General features: G+C 34.5%; 1 protein-coding gene and 1 long non-coding RNA gene across 2 annotated transcripts in view; one reads left to right on the top strand and one right to left on the bottom strand.

The window, feature by feature from the left end:
* The first annotated feature begins 367 nt into the window (after positions 1 to 367).
* The window catches only part of LOC126881224 (retinal homeobox protein Rax-like), a 37881-nt gene continuing 15833 nt past the window's right edge, over positions 368 to 22415 (top strand). The window contains exons 1-3 of the mRNA XM_050645366.1: positions 368 to 529; positions 7268 to 7421; positions 19292 to 19385. Of these exons, the coding sequence (XP_050501323.1) occupies positions 7271 to 7421; positions 19292 to 19385 (245 nt within the window). The 5' untranslated portion in view covers positions 368 to 529; positions 7268 to 7270. The remainder of the gene's footprint in view (positions 530 to 7267; positions 7422 to 19291; positions 19386 to 22415) is intronic.
* LOC126881228 (uncharacterized) lies at positions 8178 to 20538 on the bottom strand. Its single transcript, XR_007696764.1, has 3 exons — positions 20451 to 20538; positions 19274 to 19355; positions 8178 to 9457 (listed from the first exon to the last, which is right to left on the bottom strand). It is a non-coding gene; the product is annotated as an uncharacterized LOC126881228 (long non-coding RNA).

The following is a 22415-nucleotide window of genomic DNA, read 5'->3' on the forward strand; positions in this document are numbered from 1 at the left end:
TCTTAGTAACATTTATAAATACACAAGAACCATGTTCTCTTATTTAAGTTTAATAAAAGCCTACGGCCTACAAGTTACTTCAATAAATCACGTTGTTCCTTAAAATATACTATGGCCATCTTTCTTTTTATAATATAAATCAATGAGAATTCAAAGATCAATGAGAAAACGTGTATTTTACGATCAGCCTGTATATTAGAAAATATTGTACCAAATCCAATGAAATAATGTTAACTCACATACACGTATCTCTAAATATTCGTGTTTATAGGGAATCCTTATACGATAACTTTAAATTCTCATTTTTTTGGCTTCCTAGATTTTCAGCTTATGCGCGCTTTGACTCGTAACTACCAAAGAAAAATAAAAAATCATATTGAAGACGAATCTAGTCAAATAATCAAATAATATTAAATGTGTTTATGCGTTAATGATATAATATAGTTTTTAAAAATAGTTATTGTGTAATTGTTTATTGTTATTTGTTGTGACACGTGCTATTTATTGAGTTTTTTAAGTTAAAAAAGAGGTAAGTAAAGAAACGTTATATTACTATTTGTAATTTTTAAAACCAAATTGACTTTTGTTTTATTTATAAGACACATATGTTTTTCGTTGTGCCAAAATACTGCAGCTAAACGCCTCAAAATTGTTATTTGAAATTTTCTTCATGTGCCTTGTCCGTTGCGGATGTTGTCTATCATCATAGCAATTTTAATTTTGTTTGCAGCGTCTCTGAATAACTCGATCGATGTTAGCCCAAACTATTATTGGCGTAAGTTTTGAAGCCATGAGTGTCTTCTTCTTCCGGGTCCGCGTTTGCTCTCTACTTACCCTGTATTATCAGTTGCGGTATACGATATTTATGATGTCTCATAATATGACCGAGGTATTCAAGTTTTCGTTTTTTAATGTGAAAGGGATTTCTTTTTGTTTTCCCATTCGGCGCAATACCTCTACGGTGGTGGTGTAGGGCGTCCAGGATATTTTGAGGATACGTCGGTACACCCATATTTCAAATGCCTTTAGCTTTTTCATTAGTATTTCCGTTATTGTCCAGGGCTCTGCGCCATACAACAAGACTGGAAAGGCATAGCATTTTAGCATCCGTATTTTTAGTGAGAGGGATATGTCGCAATGGGTTAATATATGTCTCATGTTGTTAAATGTTGCTCTGGCCTTTTCAACTCTGGATCGTATTTCGGTTGTTTGATCCCATTTCGAGTTGACGAATGTTCCAAGGTTTATATATGATTTTACGTGTTGAATTAATTGGTTTTTTATTTTCAATTGTGTGGCAGACTTTTGAGTTTTGCTCATAGCACCCATTTTGTTTTATTTATGCTGAGGTTAAGTTTTCTTTCTTCACTCGCTCTTTGTACCCTCTCCATAAGACGTTCAAGTTTATCAATCCTGTTGGCAAATACGACTGTATCGTCTGCATATCGGATATTATTTGTCAATTCTCCATTGATTTTTATGTGTCTACCCCAAAATCCCGACAGCCGAAATCCCGACAGTCAAAATCCCGACGGCCAAAATCCCGACAGGCCAGAATCCCGAAACGCCAAAATTCCGACACGCCAAAATCCCTACACGCCCAAATCCTGACACGCCAGAATCCCGACACGCCAGAATCCCTACACGCCAAAATCCCGACAAATCAAAAATCCTGAAAGATTTTCAAAATTATAATACATAGTATCTATCTATTTTTGTTATGTATTATTACGTATATTTATTTATAATACTTACGTGTGTAAACGTAAAAACTTAGAAATAAATTAAAACTGATTAATTCGCGAAGAATTTTTGCATTATTTTTTAAAAATAATCCAGTTTTAAATGGATAACTGTATTATCCAGTTTTACTTGTTATATTGGGTCATGTAGGTACATCAGGTATAGTCGGTTCGCTAAACTCAGACACAACAACTGGTAGTCTGGATCCCGCGTATGAAAAAAAAAGTTGATTAATAGCAAGCTGAAAATTTGTTAAGAGCTTAAGGGTGTCTAGTCGGACAAACTTTGATATATGGGAACAATGGAACAGGGGAAGTTTTAATTGTGGAACAGGTTAAAAATTTGGAACGGTCAGACCACGAAAACGGCACATGTATTTTGTCCGACAGAACAGACTTAAACTCTCCGAACAGAGATTAAACTCTCATGCAAAAATCAGACTGCTATTTATCACCAGATGGGCGTTTTAATGAGTGGAACATGTAGAATATGTCAAATGACAGGAATTATGATAGGTGATATATAGCAGTCTAATTTTTGCATGAGAGTTTAATCTCCGTTCGGAGAGTTTAAGTCTATTCTGTCGGACAATATAAATGTGCCGTTTTCGTGGTCTGACCGTTCCAAATTTTTAACCTGTTCCACAATTAAAACTGTCCCTGTTTCAGTGTTCCCATATATCAAAGTTTATCCGACTAGACAGCCTAGACCCCCAAGCTATTAACAAATTTTCAGCTTGCTATTAATCAACTTTTTTTTCATACGCAGGATCCAGACCTATGGCTAATGATTTTAGTGAATAATTTTTTTGTTTTTGGAAAATTTTTCTAAAATTGGCAAAATTACTAACTATTTAGTAATTATTTTTTTGACAATTTTACCAAATTGACAAAATTACTTACTAAAATCACTAGCCAGTTGTGTCTGAGTTTAGCGAACCGAGTATACAGAGAGTTTCGTATTTTTTCTTATGCGAGGATTATGGCATGTGGGATTTTGGCATGTCAAGATTTTGGTATGACGGGATTTTAGCGTGTCGGGATTCTGGCGTGTCGGGACTTTGGCCGTCGGGATTTTGGCTGTCGGGATTTTGGCTGTCGGGATTTTGGGTGCTTTTGCTTTTTTTTTAAGTTGTTTCGAGTAAATATTAAAAAGGAGAGGGGGAGAACACATCCCTGTCGCACAATTTTTCTGATCTCAATGCTTTCTGTAAACGAATTGCCAACTTTGGGTGTCCGTTTTCAGTAGAGCTTGTCACAGTTCAGATGGCCTTATTATAAATTCCTATGTTTTGGATAATTTTGTTTAGTTGGTCATGCCTTACATCAAAGGCCTTCTAGTAATCTGCAAGCACATGTAGACATCCTTGTTCATATCTCTGATAATACACTGGTTCATTTTAATCCTTTCGGATTTGTTTAAACTAATAACCTTTTCAGCTCCGATACAAATTTTTATTTATATTTTTTATTCACACTTTTTGGTGTATTAGATTGGGTAAATTGTCGTTTACTTCATTTATTACATATTTATCAAAGTTTTGGGCTCTAGTTAAACCCAATAAATTACCTATACCGTATTTCGTAATGTTTGACAGCACGATAGCGTCATTAGGTTTATATTGAAATGGAGAAGAATGGATAGAGGGTGATCCTAATAATTTTACGTTTAAGTAAATAGTAAAATTCTATTTTCAAAGCAGATAGATTTCCCATTTGAAAGATGTACACGCATGTTCAATAATTGAAACCCATCTCTGGTTAGGTTAGCCTTGGATACAATTGGAATTACTTAACTGACATGACGCTCTGAAATGCTAGATATGTTTGTAAATGTAACCCTGATTAATTCCTATCTTTTGTATTTGACTGCAATTTTAAGTATTGTGATTTTTTAAAACTGGCGTTTGTTGTTAACAATCCACACAAATGTAATAGCGTGCGGTCATTCAATTTTAATGTGGTGAAGGTTTGCAACGCATATTTTGCGTAGGTATCCAAGTTTCAAGGAATGGTGTCGAAAATCTACGAGCGGGAGAGAGGTGACGAATGATAAGATGTGACCATTTGCATTGAGTATTGTATCAACATACAGGAATGTGACATACGTGGACGGCTTGATTAAAAAAATCGTCAAATTTCAATCAGAGCAATTTCAGAAAATGTTTGTGTTGTATAGGATCTGTCTATCTATAGCAGGGGTTCCCAAACTGGGGGGCGCGCCCCCCCTGGGGGGCGTGAGGACATATCAGGGGGGGCGCGAGACAAGTTGAACATTAAATTAAATTTAGTTATTTTTCTAAAATTCAAAATTAACCGCTTGTTAAACTGTATCTGGTAACGCAGAGTAAGCAAAAGTTATCTCAAATAGGTACCTCTTTTTGACAATACTGTGAAACGCCGCATTGATGATATATGACCGAAGACATACAAAACCAGGTAGTTGATGCAGTAAAATAATCGCCATTTTTTGCTATTCAGCTAGACGAGAGTACTAACATATAATTATCATATTATCATATTCATAACACAATGTTATTAGTTAATTGTTTATGTTCGGTATATTCAAAACGAAAGAATGAAGGACGAGCTACTCTTTTCTACAGAGTTGGAGACTGGAGACCACGACAAAAGCTGTTAATGTTATGAAAGCAGTGTGAGAGTTTTTTGACAAACATAAACTATCTTGGCAAAAACTGATCAGTTTATGTACAGATGGCGCAACTTCAATGCTTCGTTTTCGTTCAGGCTATTTGTAATTAGTAATAGAAAAAAATGCTGATGTGATTGGGATACATTGTTTTATACATCGACAAGCCTTGTCAGCAAAAACCCTTCCAAATGAACTTATGGATGTCTTAAAGTTGTGTATTAAAGTAGTGAAGTACATAAAAAACAGTGTGTTGAATACTCGACTGTTTAAAACTCTGGTGTCATCGACCTTCCTGAGTCCCCGATTGTTCACACTGCAGTATACTGCATAAGGATTTATTGGTCCTGAAAATTTAGAAAGTGATCACAAAACACTGCTACTTCATACAGAAGTACGATGGCTATTAAAAGGAAACATGTTGGCAAGATTATTTGACCTTTAAGATGAAATAATCACCTTGGAACATCAAAAGCAAAATGAGCTAAACATGGCCTTCAAAAAACATTGTACCCAAGTAATATTGGCCTATTTGTCAGACATCTTTGACTCGTTGAACAGCCTTCCCCTAAAACTGCAGGGTGGAAACTCAAATATAGTAGTTACTCATTGTGATGTAGGCTTAATTACTCAACTTTGGAGGCGTAAAATATCAGCAAACCCCTGAAATTATTCAAATTTCTCTAAATTAGAGCCAATCTCATAAGAAACACGCTTCAAGGACATTTATGAAGGACCAAGTTTAAAAATCCAAATATCAAACCATTTGGAGAGCCTAATTGAAGAGTTCCGAAATACTTCCTAAACACTTGTGACAATTTTATTTACAGAATCCATTCCATGTCAACTGATCCAATCCATGTCAACATAGACTCCCTGCCTGAATCACTTCAAAAAGATGCTTTGCAAATAAATCCAAATGATTTTTTGAATGATTCCTCTGCCAAATACTTTGTTATAATGGACAAACCTTCATTTTGGTTAAAATATTTCAAAGTGTATCTTAGTGTATCACGGGAAGCTCTTCATTTATATTTGCCTTTTTCAAGTAACTATTTGTGCGATTTTCAACACTTGTGGCAATTAAAACAAAGTATCGGTATAAACTTGATGTTGCTAGTGACTTGTGCTGTGAGCTTACTAAAACTCAGCCACGAATAGGCATACTAGTAAATAAAATGAAAGCACATCCATCTCACTAACCAACCTAATATATTTTTCTTGTATTAATAATTTTTGTATTTTATGGAAACTGATATTATAGTACAGTGGAACCTCGATAACTTGGATTAATCGGGACCGCGACCGATCCGGGTTATCGAAAATCCGAGATAGCAGGAGAATATGGTAAAAATTAATAAAATACGGTATACTTACAGATAAACTCCGTTAGAATTGAAATAACATGAAATATATTTATAAATATGCACAGTACCTACTCATTAAAATTACTAAAAAAACACCAAACCCAAAGTAAGCAAATGGAAGGGACCAATACAAGACACACAATACTAAAGACCTTTGTTTATAAAAGAATTTTTTAAATAGTCTTTCCTAAACAATGCTGACAGTTTGAAATAAAAAGGAATAGATACTACAGACAGGTGGCTGTTGTTTCGGCCTGTGCTATGAGTCAATATCTATAGTTCAAATTACACACATAAGTACACATTATTTCTCAAATATTATATTACATACATTTTTATTGTTGAAAGGTTTGTCTGATAATTAACTATTTTGATTGGAAATAAGCCACAATTAAATTGAAAAATACAAAATATTGAAAATCAAAATGTTTATCTGATGAAAATCGGTCCGGGTTAGCCGGACTTCCGGGTTATCGGGGGCCGACTTATCGGGGTTCCACTGTATCTTATGACAGCATAAATAAATGTTTTGTTTTCAAGCTAATACTTATTTGTTTTGATTTTGTTCCTATTTAGGCGCATACAATTTATTGTAAAGGGGAGGCGCGAGAAGCTTTCATTTCAACAAAAGGGGGCGTGGTACAAAAAAGTTTGGGAACCCCTGATCTATAGTATCGTATACAAACTTGATTACAGCAACGTTTGTGCCCAATCAGCCCAATGGGTTCTTCGCCTTTTGTCAAATGAGCGAAAACTTACGAATGGGTTTATCTTTGCAACATCTCACGGAATACAGGCAAAACGTTAATGACTTTATTTCATCAATAATTGATGGCTACGAATCTTGGTGTTGTTATTTTAAGCCATTTAATAAGCTGTCAACAATGCAATGGAAACACGTAAATTCACCCAGCCAAAGAAATTTAAAGTTCAACCTTCTTTTTGCAAGGTTATGTTAACAACTTTTTTGGGTCATGAAAGACCCATGCGTATAGAGTTTACGGAACTTAGAGTATATATGAAGGCAAACCTGAATAATGAAACTTTGATAACGCTCCATCAAACAATAAGACGAATACGTCCAGGGAAGCTCTCACGTGGTGTCCTTTTTCTACATTAAAATGCTCGGCTTCATCTTGCCAAAGTAGTGAAAGAAAATATACAACGAAATAAATGGAGGATATTATAGCATCCACCCTATTATCCCGATTTATCACCTTGCGATTTTCACATCTTTGTGCCACTGAAAGTGGCCGTAGGGGAAGAAGTATAAAATGCCGCAAACGGATTCTTTGAGCAACAACCACAGGAATCCTCTAAGCTGGGTATAATATACATCGGTTGGTGAAACAATGGAAGACGTGTCTTAATTTTAGTTTTAGTTATTTGCAGATATATTGTTCAATATTTTTTTTCTGGTTTAAAATGGGCTTCAATTGAAAAAGCCTCGTAAACTAAAAAATTATTGTAAAAGAATAATTTAGTGATTTTATAAATATTTTTGTTAGGATATGGATTCGAATGTTAATAAGACTAATAATATACAGGACGAAATAAATGAAACAATGAGCTCTTTAGCAGATGATAGTACATATGCTATAAATGGTTTATTAAGTACATTCGCAAGTATGCAAAGTGAAGAAGATGATCAAGACAAATACGGTAAGTAGTTCAAAGTTCAATAAACTTGTGCACCATAATTATATTAACCGCGACAAAATATAGGGGTCTAGAATCTAGAGAGTCCATAAAATAACTGATAAAAATTACTTGGTATTGGGTAGCATATGTTAAATATAATATATAAAACTAGAAAAAAAAAGTATTCGTAATAGACAATTTAAAAAAATGGAAAAGACAGAACATTGAAATATTTGGGGTGTATGCTTCGACTGACTATATGAAAAATAAACTTACGTGCATAGAAATCGGCCCACTTAAAAATTTGTTCATTTTTGATGTCTCATATTTTGTAAACCTGTTGACCGATTTAAGTGATTTTTTGAAAATGTTATAGCCCGATTCTTTAACAATACCACTGTAATAATATTGTTGCTAAACAGGTAAATTTTCATTGTATACCGGGTGTACCAATCAAACTGTCTTTTTTTCTCAAAGTTCGCATCACCCTGTGGAATATTGTTGCATTTATAAAATACTGAAATTAAAACCCAACCTCAGGTTTTCTTAACATTCTTTTTTTTTGATTCATTCGTTTATGTTGGATAATAAAAAAGTTAGGTACTTTAACAACTAGACATGCATCAATACACGGTATTTCTAAATAAGTGCGACAAACTTTAAGGGGTAATTCTGAATGAAAAAATAATGACAGTTGACTTTATAAACGTATGTCGGCAAATGTTTCGTTTGCAAGATACGGGATGTTGAATTTTTTCTTACAAACTGACGATTTATTTATTGCTTTAAAACCAGTTCAGATATGAATATGAAATTTGGTAGGTTTTAAGAGATAGTTATTGCGGATTTTTTGACACAAAATTAAGAATTTAATATTCACCATTGACGTACATACGGGTAATATGATCGGTCAACTATCTATTATAAAACCTACCAAATTTCATTTGCATATCTCAACTGGTTTTAAAGCAATAAATAAATCGTCAGTTTGTAAGAAAAAATTCAACATCCCGTATCTCGGAAACGAAACATTTGCGGACAAACGTTTATCAAGTTAACTGTCATTATTTTTTCATGCAGAATTACCCCTTAAAGTTTGTCGCACTTATTTAGAAACACCGTGTATTGATGAAGAACATGTCTAGTTGTTAAAGTACCTAACTTTTTTATTATCCAACATAAACGAATGAATCAAAAAACAGAATGTTAACAAAACCAGAGGGTATAGTTGAGTTTTAAATTCAGTATTTTATATATGCTATAATATTCCACAGGGTGATGCGAACTTTAAGGAAAAAACACAGTTTGATTGGTACACCCGGTACACAATAAAATTTTTTCTGTTTAGCAACAATATTGTTACAGTGGTATTGTTAAAGAATCGGGCTATAACACGTTCAAGAGATCATTTAAATCGGCCAACAGGTTTAGGAAATACGAGTCATCAAAAATGACCAAATTTTTAGGTGGGCCGATTTCTATGCACGTAAGTTTAGTATCAAACAAGGATTTTACAGGAACTTATCAGACCAAATTAATAATATAGGAAGTAGAAAAGAAATTGTTCCACTGGGCGACGACTTTAATGCTTGGACAGTCAGAAAAGTACATGAAAAAGTTCAAAAGCATTGAGAAAATATAAACAATGACAATGGCGAATAGAGATCTGCGAACAAAACTCCCTAAAAATTTTGAATGGATTTTACGAAGACAAAGATACTCACAAATATACTTTGACCAGCCCAAGCAGAAATTATTTTTATTTCTTCTTCTTCTTCTACTACTTTTTCTGTAGACATGACTCTGTCTGTTTTTGAGTGTGCCTCCAGTAAAATTTCTCGCCATAGTTTTCATCATGGTGTTTCCATACCACTGATCGTCTTCCTTTTGGGGAACCGTCTCTCGCCGTCTTTACTATTCGATCTGTCAGAAGCAGAAGTTCGAAATCAATAATAGATGTCGTCATAGTGAAGCAAGAAACTACCATAAAAGTTGAACTGGCGATCATCTCCTTCATGCCAAATGTTACTTTCGTTTCCTGTACCAATAACTGCAACCTAACAAACCAATACATGTGATAAGTTTGAATACTTTACCCAACTAAAAGTTAAGCAGCTTACAAAAGAACTCAACGTCTTGGGACAAACTGCGTCTAGCTAATAATTTGAAAAATTTAACATTTTTTGGTCTGCTTCAAATATGTACCAAGAAACCATAAATAAAATAAATGAAGCGCCTTTAAGGCTTTGAGATATCAGCGAAAGGAAAGGGAAAATACCTCCCTCTCTGGTGGACTCCCGAAATTGAAAAAGCCATAAAAGACAAAAATGAGGCATTCGTAAACGACATATAACAATATATAATATAACGATATATAGTAAACGACAGGCATTTGTATGCAATAATCAATCGAAAGGTACAATCCATGCTCACAAAAGCCAAAAAGGTCACCTGGGAAAATAAATGCGAGAAAATTAACGGATATATAGGATCACCTAAATCCAAGGAGGCATAGAAAACAGTTAAATCCTCAGAAGTTACAAGAAAGGAAATAGTGGAAAGTGGAACCACTAAAATATATTAAACAAGTTGGAAACAACACTCCACTCAACGAATCTCGGAAAATTGTTCGAATGTAATTTGTTCGAAGAAATTTATTCGACGGAAATTTGTTCGAATGTTATTTGTTCGAAAAGAAATTTGTTAGAATATAAATTTGTTCGAACAAATTTAATTCGAATAAAATTCCGGATACCGTTTTTAAGGGTTGAAAAGTTTGGGCGCACTTGAACTGCAGAAATTTTAATAGCTATAATTAAAGTGGGTACTCGAATTGCAAAAATATATATTTTCAAAATTATTATTATTTACATATGTTATTACATCCTGTTATTACATATATTAAAATATACAATCGTACTTACAACGAAATATTATGGGCAACTCCACGTAAATAGGTTATAGTGTCAACTCTTACATCAAAACCATTTACTACATTTAACAGACGTGCTGCACTGTCTTTATATTTCTTCTTTTGTTGATGTATGCCGTGACCAGCAACTATTTGTTCGATTCGCACATTATTTATAGCTTGTTCCCTTTTTATTGCTTCGATCAATTTCCAAATTGTTGGATGTTCAGCTCCTACTTGCCCCTGAAATCCACGGTGCCATCCCTCTATGGAATTATTGGTCTTTGGAAGACCATCTAACACAGAATCGTAGCAGTTCCACATAGAAATGGGGAAACGTGGTTGGCGACGCCGATTTCTGCGATCTGGACGACCTATCCAAGTATCCTCGAAGTAGTCTACCACTTGCTGAGCTTCTTCGGGAAATTCTTCATTATCGATCAATGCTTCGAAAGAATTTATAACTTCTCTTGAAGGAACAAATGCGAAAGCCGACAGCATCCTAATTTTTAGAGCAAAGTCTATATTATTATCGTATGTCCGTTTTAATCCCTCTTCTTGAATTCGTCGATATATGCATTGACAAAAGTGGAAAAAACAACCACGTAACCTGGTTTGTGGAAACTCTGCTCCAATAGCTTTTATCATGGCAGGTTCGAAGTCAATCATAAAAGAAGTTGGATTCACTCGAGGTTCTAGCCGCTTAACTACATTTAAAATTTCACGATACACGGCTTGAGTTTTATTCGGCAACAGTGCATATACCAATGGAATTGCTACGCATTCATTTATTCCATGAATTGTATACAATTGCTCAAATAATAATGGTACCGTTTTGAACGTGCCATCAGCGTACCAATGCTCGCAATTTACTAGGAGTTGTAAATTTCGTCGTGTTGTAAACAATAAAATTCTCAAGTCAATCATACCACTATCAAATAAGAGGAAGTCTTCTCCATTGTCGGTTTTTCGGTACTCATCCGGAAATTGTATTTCGGCGCGTGTCTTTGGAAGCGTTGGTTCGCTATTCTTCTTTAATCTAACGTTTCGAATAGTCCTTTTCATGCTTTCTATTGAAGGTAGCTGGGAGCTTGCTGCAAAATGTAGTTGACAAGACGAATTTGAAATAATGTAGTGAGGTGTGTCTCGAGTTCTAACTGCAGCTTCCTTCATATTACTGTATGCCTCTTTCGCAGTAATCACGGCAGCTTCACCAGCATGATTATGTTCACCAGTTTCTTTCACTTCTTCTGGTCGTCTTTGAATTGCTCGACCTTTACAAGAGAACTTCTTAAAATTTGCACACTTCCAGTAAACTTTGGTATCACAACTTTTGTCCTGTACGTATAAATATCCGTGAAAACTAAGCATATCTTTGCCTTTCGAACTTTTAAAAAATTTCGCAGCCATTTTAAATCACAAATGTCATTAATCTTAAATGTCATTAATAAAATAAAATTCCTACCTGTCTAATTGCAATTAGGCATTCCAAATCACGTGATATAATATGGCTGCTGGATGGCAAAACTGTCATCCATAGGCGTATCGAATTATTAAACCACTTCATATTTAAATTGCTATCACAATTTCACAGATTTCGCTACACAATTAACAAAAAAACAAAACCAAACAGGATATTCTTTACAAATTTGTCAATATTTAATGTAAACATTAGATACGCGATGACCACCCCCCTTATCTATGTCTATGGCCATGTCAGTTTAGCCATCCACCGGCCACCACTGACAGTTCATTGGAATCCCTAATAGGGATATTAGAGATTACCTAAGTCATTAAGTATTAATCACGTAGACCATTCCCTAGATACGAATTCCTCGAATAATTTATTTTGGAACCAATTTCCTTTCGAACTACTTTCTTTCGAACAACTTTCTGTTCGAACAATATATATTCGAATAAATTTCCGTCGAATAAATTTCTTTGAACAAATTTCATTCGAACAAAATTCCGGATCTGCCACTCAACATACACACGACTATGAAGAATATGACGAAATAAGCTTGAAAAAAGAGGTGATTAGCCTTAGAACCAAAAAATCCTGTAGACCAACAGACATTTCCAATGAGTTAGTGAAACGTGCATCAAACATTCTTTGAAAATTTCTTGTCTAAGTTTTTACATAATTCTTTCGGGACTAAGACCTCCCACCAGAATGAAATGCTTTATTGTCATGGAAAATTGTACAATTTTATCGACAAAGCTTATAAAAGTCACACAAAATTATAACAATACAATTTACTAAAATTCCACAAATCGTGAATATAATTAAAAAATAATAATAATGAAGTAAAACAGAAACAATCAATTGCAAAATTTAAATAAATTGAAAATTACATTCATATAATAATATTATCTATAAAAAGGGCAACAGGAAAAAATATGAAAACTTGGTCTCTATGAAAAATATGTAAACTAGGAAGGTCTTCTATTTACAACATTTTTACCTTAAAACAAATAGTAGAAAAAAAATTGGAATACAATCTACAGACTCACTTGGTATTTATTGAGCTATGGCTTATGATAGCGTGTCTACTCTCTAAACTGTGGACCACCATGGATAACCCATGTACCAAGGGATAACCCATGTACCCAGTTCCAAAAATATAAACGCTTTGAAGAAGCTGTAAAGAGGAATGACGGCATATATTAGTCTCGGAGGTATATTAAGAGGCAAAATTCCTATTATTAACTCAAGAAGGATCTAAAGTCTAAAGCAAGGTCGCTGCATAGTTCCTACTTTGTTTGCAGATCATAGTGGTACCTGATTCTTGTAAAGGATGAACTAAACATTAATTATATACTTCGAAAATTAAATGAAAAATATATTAAATGGGGTCTTACTATAAAAAATTCAAAAACTGAATATACTTATATAGTAGCATAGTAGTAAGAAATGAAGCAAATTATTTTCTTATGGGGCACACGTAATAAAACGAATATAAACTTTTAAATACCTGGGGCTAAACTGTACATTTAATGAGGGAAGCAATAATAAAATAAATCTGAGACTAGGCCAAACGAGAACAGCAACTAGACTACTGCTGTGGAGCAGTAGAAAAATCAAAAATAAAATAAAAATGTACAAAATGATTGCCGAAAGCATTGGACGGTATGGGGCAGAACTGTGGGAGATAAATAAAATAAATAGATCTAAAATTAAGGCCTGGAGATGAATTACTGGCGACGTTGCTGGCGCCTTACTAGAAGGGATAGAGTGAAAAACGCGGATATCGTAGCCGCGACGGAATATAGATATTATGGAGTCAAATGAATTGAAGCTAAGCGACTAAATTGGTTCGGACATTTTCAACGAATGACCGGAGAGGGATGGCCAAAGAAAGGTTGGAAACGAACGTTAAAAGAATAACTATCAGGATGCCGAAATACTCCTGGAAAGAGATGTCGATGAAGCAAGGACAAGCCCATAACACAACCAGATTGTTTGAATAGAAGACGCTGGAAGCTAGGAAGCACTTTCATAGAAGTTAATGTAGTTAAAGCAATTAGGATTTTAAGTTTATTTTTGAATTTAAAAAATAACTTACTTGAAATAAAAAATTAGTAAAAATTGGTAGTTGATAATTCTGGCACAGCACTTAGTTTTACTATATTATTTTTTACTCAAATCCATTTATTGTAAACAATGACACTAAAGAACTGTGACTAAATGTATTTACTTGATAGGATGTTAATGGCTAAAATTGAATTATCATAAATTGAATTACGTTCATATTCATCTATTAAATTAAAGGATCTGCCATGCATAATTTAATTTTCTCGCTAACTTTTTAAATTGCATTAATTCAGTTTGATTTCATGGATATCCCAACCCTCTTTATGAGGGATTATGAAACGTTGAACTTGTGTATTTTTCAAGGAGTAGTATTACTTATAGAATAAGTCGTTAGATAGCGTGTTTGGGTTTGTTTCTTACCAATTCAGTGACGAAAAACTTATTCTCTCACAGCAGTCACAGCAGGTTAATAGAAAGTAAAAAAAAATGTTTACAAAAAAATAGTTTTCAAAAGGCGAAAGGCGAAATATATCACATAGGAAATAAAACAACAAGGTCACTAAAAGTGTATATTTCATATATTATAACAATTATTAGTACTTTAATAATTTAGTAATTAGTCAAATTAAAGATCCTTTCTATCCTACTACTGTCCATCTCTAAGGTCTTGTCTTTCCTTGGTCCCGTCCACTTCATCCCTCCGTGATTTTCGGGGTCTGTCTCTTTTCATTTTTCTTATTGGGCTCCAATCCGAAATCTTTGAAATCTACCTATGTACGATCTGCTTTTCTTATGTGTCCAGACCAAATTAAACGTTTGTCTTCCATGTAGCTTAGTACGTCTTGTTCTAGTGCCATTCTTATTTTGTATCTCCTCATTTTTATTACGCTACAGCTTCTTCTCATGAACTCCATTTCGGTTGTTGTAGTTTTTGATATATTTCGTTTTTTTATTAACAAATTCTCTGCTCTGTAAGTCATTACTCATTACACTACGAAAACATATATAATACTACGTACCAAGGTATTATATATAGTTTCTTTTTTCTATTTCTGGTAATCTGTCTATTCCATAATATCCCATTCATTTATTTAATACATGGTATGGTCTCTGCTAATCTGGGGGTAATCTCTTGCTGAGTGGTTCTATTCTTTGAGATTATGAAACCAAAGTATTTGAGTTTTTAAGTGCCGTTAATTTCCCTATGTTCGTCCATTTTTAAGGTCCTCACTGTTCTGTAGTTAAGTATTGGTTATATATCAAAGTTTATGCCTCGTCCATTATTTGGGTATTACCCAACCCTCCTCCTTTACCTGGGCTTGGGACCGGCAAAGTCTGCATTTATAAGACATGTATTAGAACCGTACTGATATACGCAGCTGAGACAAGGGCCGAGACAACAAAGACCAAACAAACAATGAGAACAACAGAGATGAACACCCTAAGATCCATAAGGGGTATTACATTAGAGATAGGATACGAAACGAAGACACATTGAGAGAGCTATGCGTTCAAGACGAGTGAGAGGGACAAGAGCAGAACCACGCAAGTGGAGAGACCACGTAGGTACATCGGATAGACCCTGAACGTATGCCGAAATGGGCGAAGACACAGAAGCTCAACACCAAGCGACCCATAGGAAGACCCAAAAAACGATGGTACAAGAGCTGAAGCTCCGGATCACAGCAGAGACTGTAACAGAAGAAACATGACATAGTCCTATTAAAAGAAGAATTAGAAGAACATTATTTTCTTTAAAAAATGTTTGTCGCCATCGATTGATCTAGTACCTCGCAGTGGTGCAAAATATGGTACTGTTTCTGGTTAACTGCTACAGAGTTTGCAGCTTAAGTACCCATGAAATAGGCTCCTTTCTAAGCAGGCTTATCGATCGAGGCTCATTTTCGGTTTCGGGCAGTGCGTTTTGGACGTTCAGCTCTGGACCGAAATATTTTCTCACTGATCTTCTGGCAACTTCATTATAAACGTATATTCTTTAAGTGGAATAGCAATGATTATATTTCCATCAATATGTAATTACTGTTCCTACACGCGACACTTCTGCAATTTTATAGATATCCGTCACTGTACAACTAGATCCAAACCCAGACATCCAAAGTGAAAGTTATCCTCCAACACCAAATTGTTCTATATGGTCCACATAATGTTCAGAAAAAAGTCACACCATTTTGAGCGTTGGGTTTGAGGGGGGGGGGGAGAGGGGGGAGAAATCGGTAAATTCGTAGTTTTTTAAGCTTTTCGTCAATATTTCTAAAACTATGCGGTTTAGCATGAACAACCTTCTATACAAAAATGTTCTACATTAAATTTGAAACAAAAAAGGCCCTATGCATAATCCTTCTAAAATGAACGGTTCCAAAGTTACGGAGGTAGTATAGTATAATTGGTCCAAAAAAGGCCTAACCCAGACATTAAAAGTTAAAAGTTTTCCTCTAACACCAAACTGTTCTATATGGTCCACATATTGTTCAGTAAAAAGTTACACCATTTTGAGTGTCCGGTTTGGGGAGGGGAGATGGGGGAGAAATCGGTAAATTAGTAGTTTTTTTATGTTTTTCGTCAATATTTCTAAAAATATGCTTTAGCGTAAACAATGTTCTATACATAAATGTTCTACATAAAATTTAAAACAAAAAAGGTCCTATACATAATTGTTATAAAATCAACGATTCCAGAGTTACGGAGGGTGAAAAGTGGAGGTTTTCGATACTTTTTATATTTTTTGGGCAATTTATAATATTTTTACTGATTGAAAGAAATTTTCTTTAACAGGATTTGCTATTTCAGTGGCCGATGGTATGTTAGTGATAAGCTCTTGATAAACGTCAACCTCACCACCCAAAATCATCATCAATTGCCCAAAAAATATAAAAAGTATCAAAAACCTCCACATTTCACCCTTCGTAACTCTGGAACCGTTGATTTTATAACAATTATGGATAGGACCATTTTTGTTTTAAATTTCATGTAGAACGTTTTTGTATAGAACATTGTTTACGCTTAAACATAGTTTTAGAAATATTGACGAAAAACGTAAAGAAACTACTAATTTACCGACTTTTCTCTAATTTACCATCTCCCCCCAAACCGGACGCTCAAAATGGTGTAACTTTTTATTGAACGATATGTAGACCATATAGAACAATTTGGTGTTGGAGGAAAACTTTTACTTTGGATGTCTGGGTTAGGCCTTTTTTTGGACCAATTAAACTATACTACCTCCTTAACTTTGGAACCGTTCATTTTAGAAGGATTATGTATGGGCCTTTTTATTTCAAATTTAATGTAGAACATTTTTGTAGAGAAGGTTGTTCATGCTAAACCTCATAGTTTTAGAAATATTGACGAAAAACGTAAAAAACTACGAATTTATCGACTTCTCCCCCCTCTCCTCCCAAACCCGGCGCTCAAAAAGGTGTGACTTTTTTCTGAACATTATATGGACCATATAGAAGAATTTGGTGTTGGAGGATAATTTTCACTTTGAATGTCTGGGTTATGTCATTTTTTGAATCAAATCTATTGTACTAATTATAAGAATTCACATCAAATGGAATTGGTGGGACGAAAAAAAAAGTCGACAATTTCTCAAATTAATGGATCTTTAAAAATCAATGGATTGATTTTTGGAGGTTTTCTTCTCATTTTTAAGCAAATTCCATCGTTAAGTAGACAAATATGATAGTAATAAGTAATCAACATAAAAATGTTCTTAAGCTGTTTTGTTGTGGCATGTTTTACAATTACTATACTTTTGATGGGATTAAGATTAAGCCAAAATTTGTTGTAATGATAATTTCATTTTTATATTAATCTAAGGTTATATTTACATGGTAATCCAACGTCAATAATTTTCCCTTTTTGAGAATGACTTCCAAATTGGAAGTCGAAACGTCAGAAAATATCAAAAATGTAATTATCATCATTATAGTCATAGTAGCTGAGGATCTAGGTATGGCAAGAGAGATGGTACAAGAACTCGTTGTGGCTACAGAAAATGTAGGTTTAAATATAAACATCTCGAAAACAAAAATAATAACAAATTTGGTACCCAACCAGAACATCAGTATTGTTGGGAAGGAAATAGGACTCGTAGATAGATATAAATAGCTGGGACATGAAATTACGATTGGCAGGGACAATCAGACTCATGAACTGAAGAGAAGAATAGGTCTTGGGTGGGCAGCATTTGGAAAACTGAGAGAAACTTTTAAAAGTGAGTTGCCCACATGCCTAAAGAGAAAGGTATTTGATAAGTGCGTCCTCCCAGTCTTGACGTACGGATCAGAAACACTTACCTTAACTAAAGCCTCGGCTACCAAACTAGGAGTCACGCAGAGAAGAATGGAGCGGTCAATGTTAGGAATAACTCTGCGAGACAAAATCAGAAACGAAGAAATCAGGAGAAGAACAAAGGTGACTGACGTCATCGAGAGGATAGCCAGGTTGAAGTGGAGATGGGCAGGTCACATAGCCAGAATGACAGATGGGCGATGGACGAAGAGGTTATTGGAATGGAGGCCAAGAGTAGACAAGAGAAGCGTCGGTCGACCGCCTACAAGATGGACTGACGGCTTAAGAAAGGTAAATAAAAACTGGATGAGAGCGGCACAGGATAGATGGGGTTGGAAACGAGGGGAGGAGGAATATGTTCAGTAGTGGACTTTTGAGGCTGGATGATGATGAATTATCATCCCAACCAATTGTGGCTTAATCCCATCAAAAATATCATTCTTTTTTTCTTCTTCAGCCTGTTTGCATACACTCCTGGACAAAGGCCTCCCCATAAGTTCTCCATTCTTCTCAGTTTTGTGCTAATTATTACCAGTTTCTCCCCATTCTTTCTCTACTACTACTGTGCTCAAGTGGTCTCCAATGTAAATGTTTCTCGTCCATCTTTCGATGTTTTGTCGTGTCTTATCTAGTTCCATTTCATTTGCGCAATTCTTCCAATTACATCTTCCACATTCGTCCTGTTTCGCACGTCCTCATTTCGTATAATATGTTCCCTCAGAGATACTCGTAACATAGCTCGTTCAACCGCCCTTTGCGTCGTTCTCAATATATTGGCTGATACCTCTGGAAGTATTATCGTCTCCATTGCATAGGTTGTAACTGGTAGAATACAACTGTTGAATATCCTTTTCTTTAGATTTATTGGTATCTTTTTGTTTTTCAACACATCACAACAAAAATATCATTGTCAGCATAAAAATGTTAAATAATCAATAAAATGATGATATAAAGTTTTATATTAAAAAAAATTGCCCGATTTTCATTAATAAGTCCCGGATCCCAAGTATTTTTTTTTTTCGGCCCTGTCTCGAATTCGACTGAATTGGAGTTGGTCACAATACTGTAGAACTGACTTTATTAATGATGATATTGTATTAAAACCTTACCTACCTTTTTTATTATTTTTAGATTATGCTGACTCCCTTCAACACTATAACTCGAACGAGGATGATCTAGGAAATGCCGGTGTACCCTGTTCGAAGCGAAAACAACGAAGATATAGGTAAATTTAATTATACATATAATGAAGAGTGAAGATATATAACGGGCCAAGTGACAAGAACACACAATCGAGAAAAATGAGTTTTATCAGCTGTTGAATTTATTTAGAGCTGTTTCCAATGCAACTGTCACTTGGCCCATAATACAGGTTAACGGCATTGTTGCATAGACCATTATAATGAAAAAAAAAACAGAAATATTGATTTTTTGTCACTTGCCCGTTATATATATCCACTCTTCATATATTATAGAAAAAACTACAAAAAAACTTAAACGTAATAGTATAAACAATTTAATCAGCAAAAACTTGCAACATTTCTAATGTTACAAGATACAGTAGAACCCCGCAAATCCGAACTAATTGGGGGGGGGGGGGGGGAGCCTGTTCGGATTCCGAAAAGTTCGGATTATCCGAAAGTTAGCCTAACTACATAATAATTCAAAGCTTTCGTTGTCGTTGATTCTCAGTTTAAAAACGTTCTTGCAAGAGTGTAGACCAGTACCGGGACTCTGTAACTTTTATAGCGAAAGCGTAAGCGTGATTTCCGAACGCTTTCATCAAGTTATACTCTGTAAACTGCTGTCGGATGACGCCGGCAACACCGAATGGAGTTCGGAAGTAAAGCGAAACGTGATTATTTGTGGTTTCGTTTCACCACGTTTAGCGCTTAGAGTGACGTATTAAAAGAAGAAATTGACAATTTTACTTGGTTTTGAGGTTGTTTTTTACCATGTTTCGTTTTTTTGGCCGTTGTTGTTTACAAATACATAGTGTACTTGAATTTTCAGTTTTCACAAATACATTTTTTTAACATAGAAATATATAATGTTATCCATCAACGGTTGCAATTCATTAAAAAGGTAATGGAATAAATATTTATTTAATCTAAACAACTCTTATGAATCGTAAATCCGGCAAACCAAAATAATCACTTCTATCCCTTAAAAATCTACCTTCTTCACGAAGCAGCCGTAACTGATCCCTACGTTCTTGTTCGTCGAAAATTATTAAATTTATAGGCAACATTTTATTTAATTTCAACAATAAACACTTGTTTTTGTTTACCTTATGCTTTTTTGGAATTATAGGTTATAGGTTAGTTAAATCTGTCAAACATGTAGAATCACATCACATTTTCACAGGACGGAGTTTATCTATGGCATAGAACAAGACAATTATTACAGAACTCTAAAATCTTGAGACGACGTGCTGTGTTGCCGTTAATTTTTACCCAATCGTTCGTTTCAATTCGGTCCAGTTCGTAGAGTATTGCGTTAGTATAGCGAAGCGAAGCCACACAATACAGAGTACGATTCGAACTGAACCGTTGCTTTGCTACGCTTCGCTACGACTTGCTTACGCTTTCGCTATAAAAGTTATAGAGTCCCACTGCAGGGCCCGGATTACGAACACTCGATACGAATCGTATCTGCCATGTTTTCCCATAAGGCGCTACGGTAAAACATGGCGGATACGATGCCTATCGAGTGTACGTAATCCGGGCCCATATTTTTGGACTTAAGTTGACTGCAAGAGGACCGACGTGAGTTTATTTAACCTTTATAAGCAGTACGTATAAAGTACGTATTCATTTTAAAGAAATTTTAAATGTCAAAGTCCTATTAATTCTACATTGTTCAATTTCCTGGTTTTACTCTGTATAATAAACATGTTTTTAAGTTTTTGTCGTTAAATTTTTTAATTTTTTCACTTTCTGTTGGTTCGGATTTGCGGGGTTCTACTGTAATAAAACATAAAACAAATTACAACAAATAACGAACAGAAGAAACACTAGCACAACAAATTGCAAAATGTAATTAATACTCATAATAAAACACCAAAAGTTTCTATCTTTTGTAAAGACAATGGAGTCTACTTTACTAAGTAACAAGACACTTACTCAACACAGGCTACACTATAATCTGATTGCAAAATCAACCGAACCATGCCAATGGGTTTATAATGCAGTCAGTGAGGGTATTTAGCTCCGAATTCCATCCTACTGCATCAATTTACTTGATATTTTCACTGTAAGTAGGGAATAGCTCAAGAAACAAAGTCTGCCCTATATCCTATGACGCTTTTATCTTGGGTGGTTCCCACCCCTTCTCAGGGGTAGAAATTTTTTTGGTCAAAATAACCACGGAAGTAGCTAGAGAACCTAATTCTAAGCAAAAACTATTCTATAAGTAATATTTTTTTCAAAAACTCAATACTTTTTGAGTTATTCGTGGTTGAAAATTTGCCAGTTTCATTGAAACCATTTCATTTCTTCAAAATTGAAAAGTATATTTAACCCATCATCCACCAGAATCTAAATGCATCGTTTTCCTTCTACAATACCTTTACCTTTTATTATAGTGTTATTTCTGTTTAAAAAGTGGGACGGGTTTAAAATGAACGGTTTTTGAAAAAACAAGATCCAATTATAGGTATAGGTACCGCATTTTTAAATTTTCAAAAATCTTCTTTTTTCTCCATGTAACTCGAAAATGATAAGAGACAGGAAAAAGAGATACAGTAAAAAATATAGAATTTTTCAGATTGAAATTTTGCTTTTTCTTTAATTACTGTATATCTTTATATTTTTCGAGTTACATGGAGAAAAAGGAAGATTTTTAAAAAATTTTAAAAATGCTTTCTATAATTTGATGTTATTTTTTTTTCAAAAACCGTTCATTTTAAACCCGTTTCACTTTTTAAACATAGAAGTAACACTACAATAAAAGGTATTGTAGAAAGAAAACGATGCATTTAGATTCTGGTGGATGAGGGGTTAAATATACTTCTCATTTTTCCTTAAAATACGTTAGTCATAAATTTTTTTGGACTATATCTCGCTTAGTTTGAATTTAGTCGGCATTTAACAGTGCTCGTTTTAAAGGTCTTTTCAAGCACTATAAAAGATATTGAGAGCATTATACCCTTAAAATCGACCATTTCTCTGTTATTTTAAGTTGAACACATCGATTTGAGCATGCACCAAAAAAAATCTCTTTCACCTACCACATCTCTTTTTGTATTATAACT

Source organism: Diabrotica virgifera, chromosome 3, assembly GCF_917563875.1.
Source record: "Diabrotica virgifera virgifera chromosome 3, PGI_DIABVI_V3a".
NCBI lineage: Eukaryota > Metazoa > Arthropoda > Insecta > Coleoptera > Chrysomelidae > Diabrotica > Diabrotica virgifera.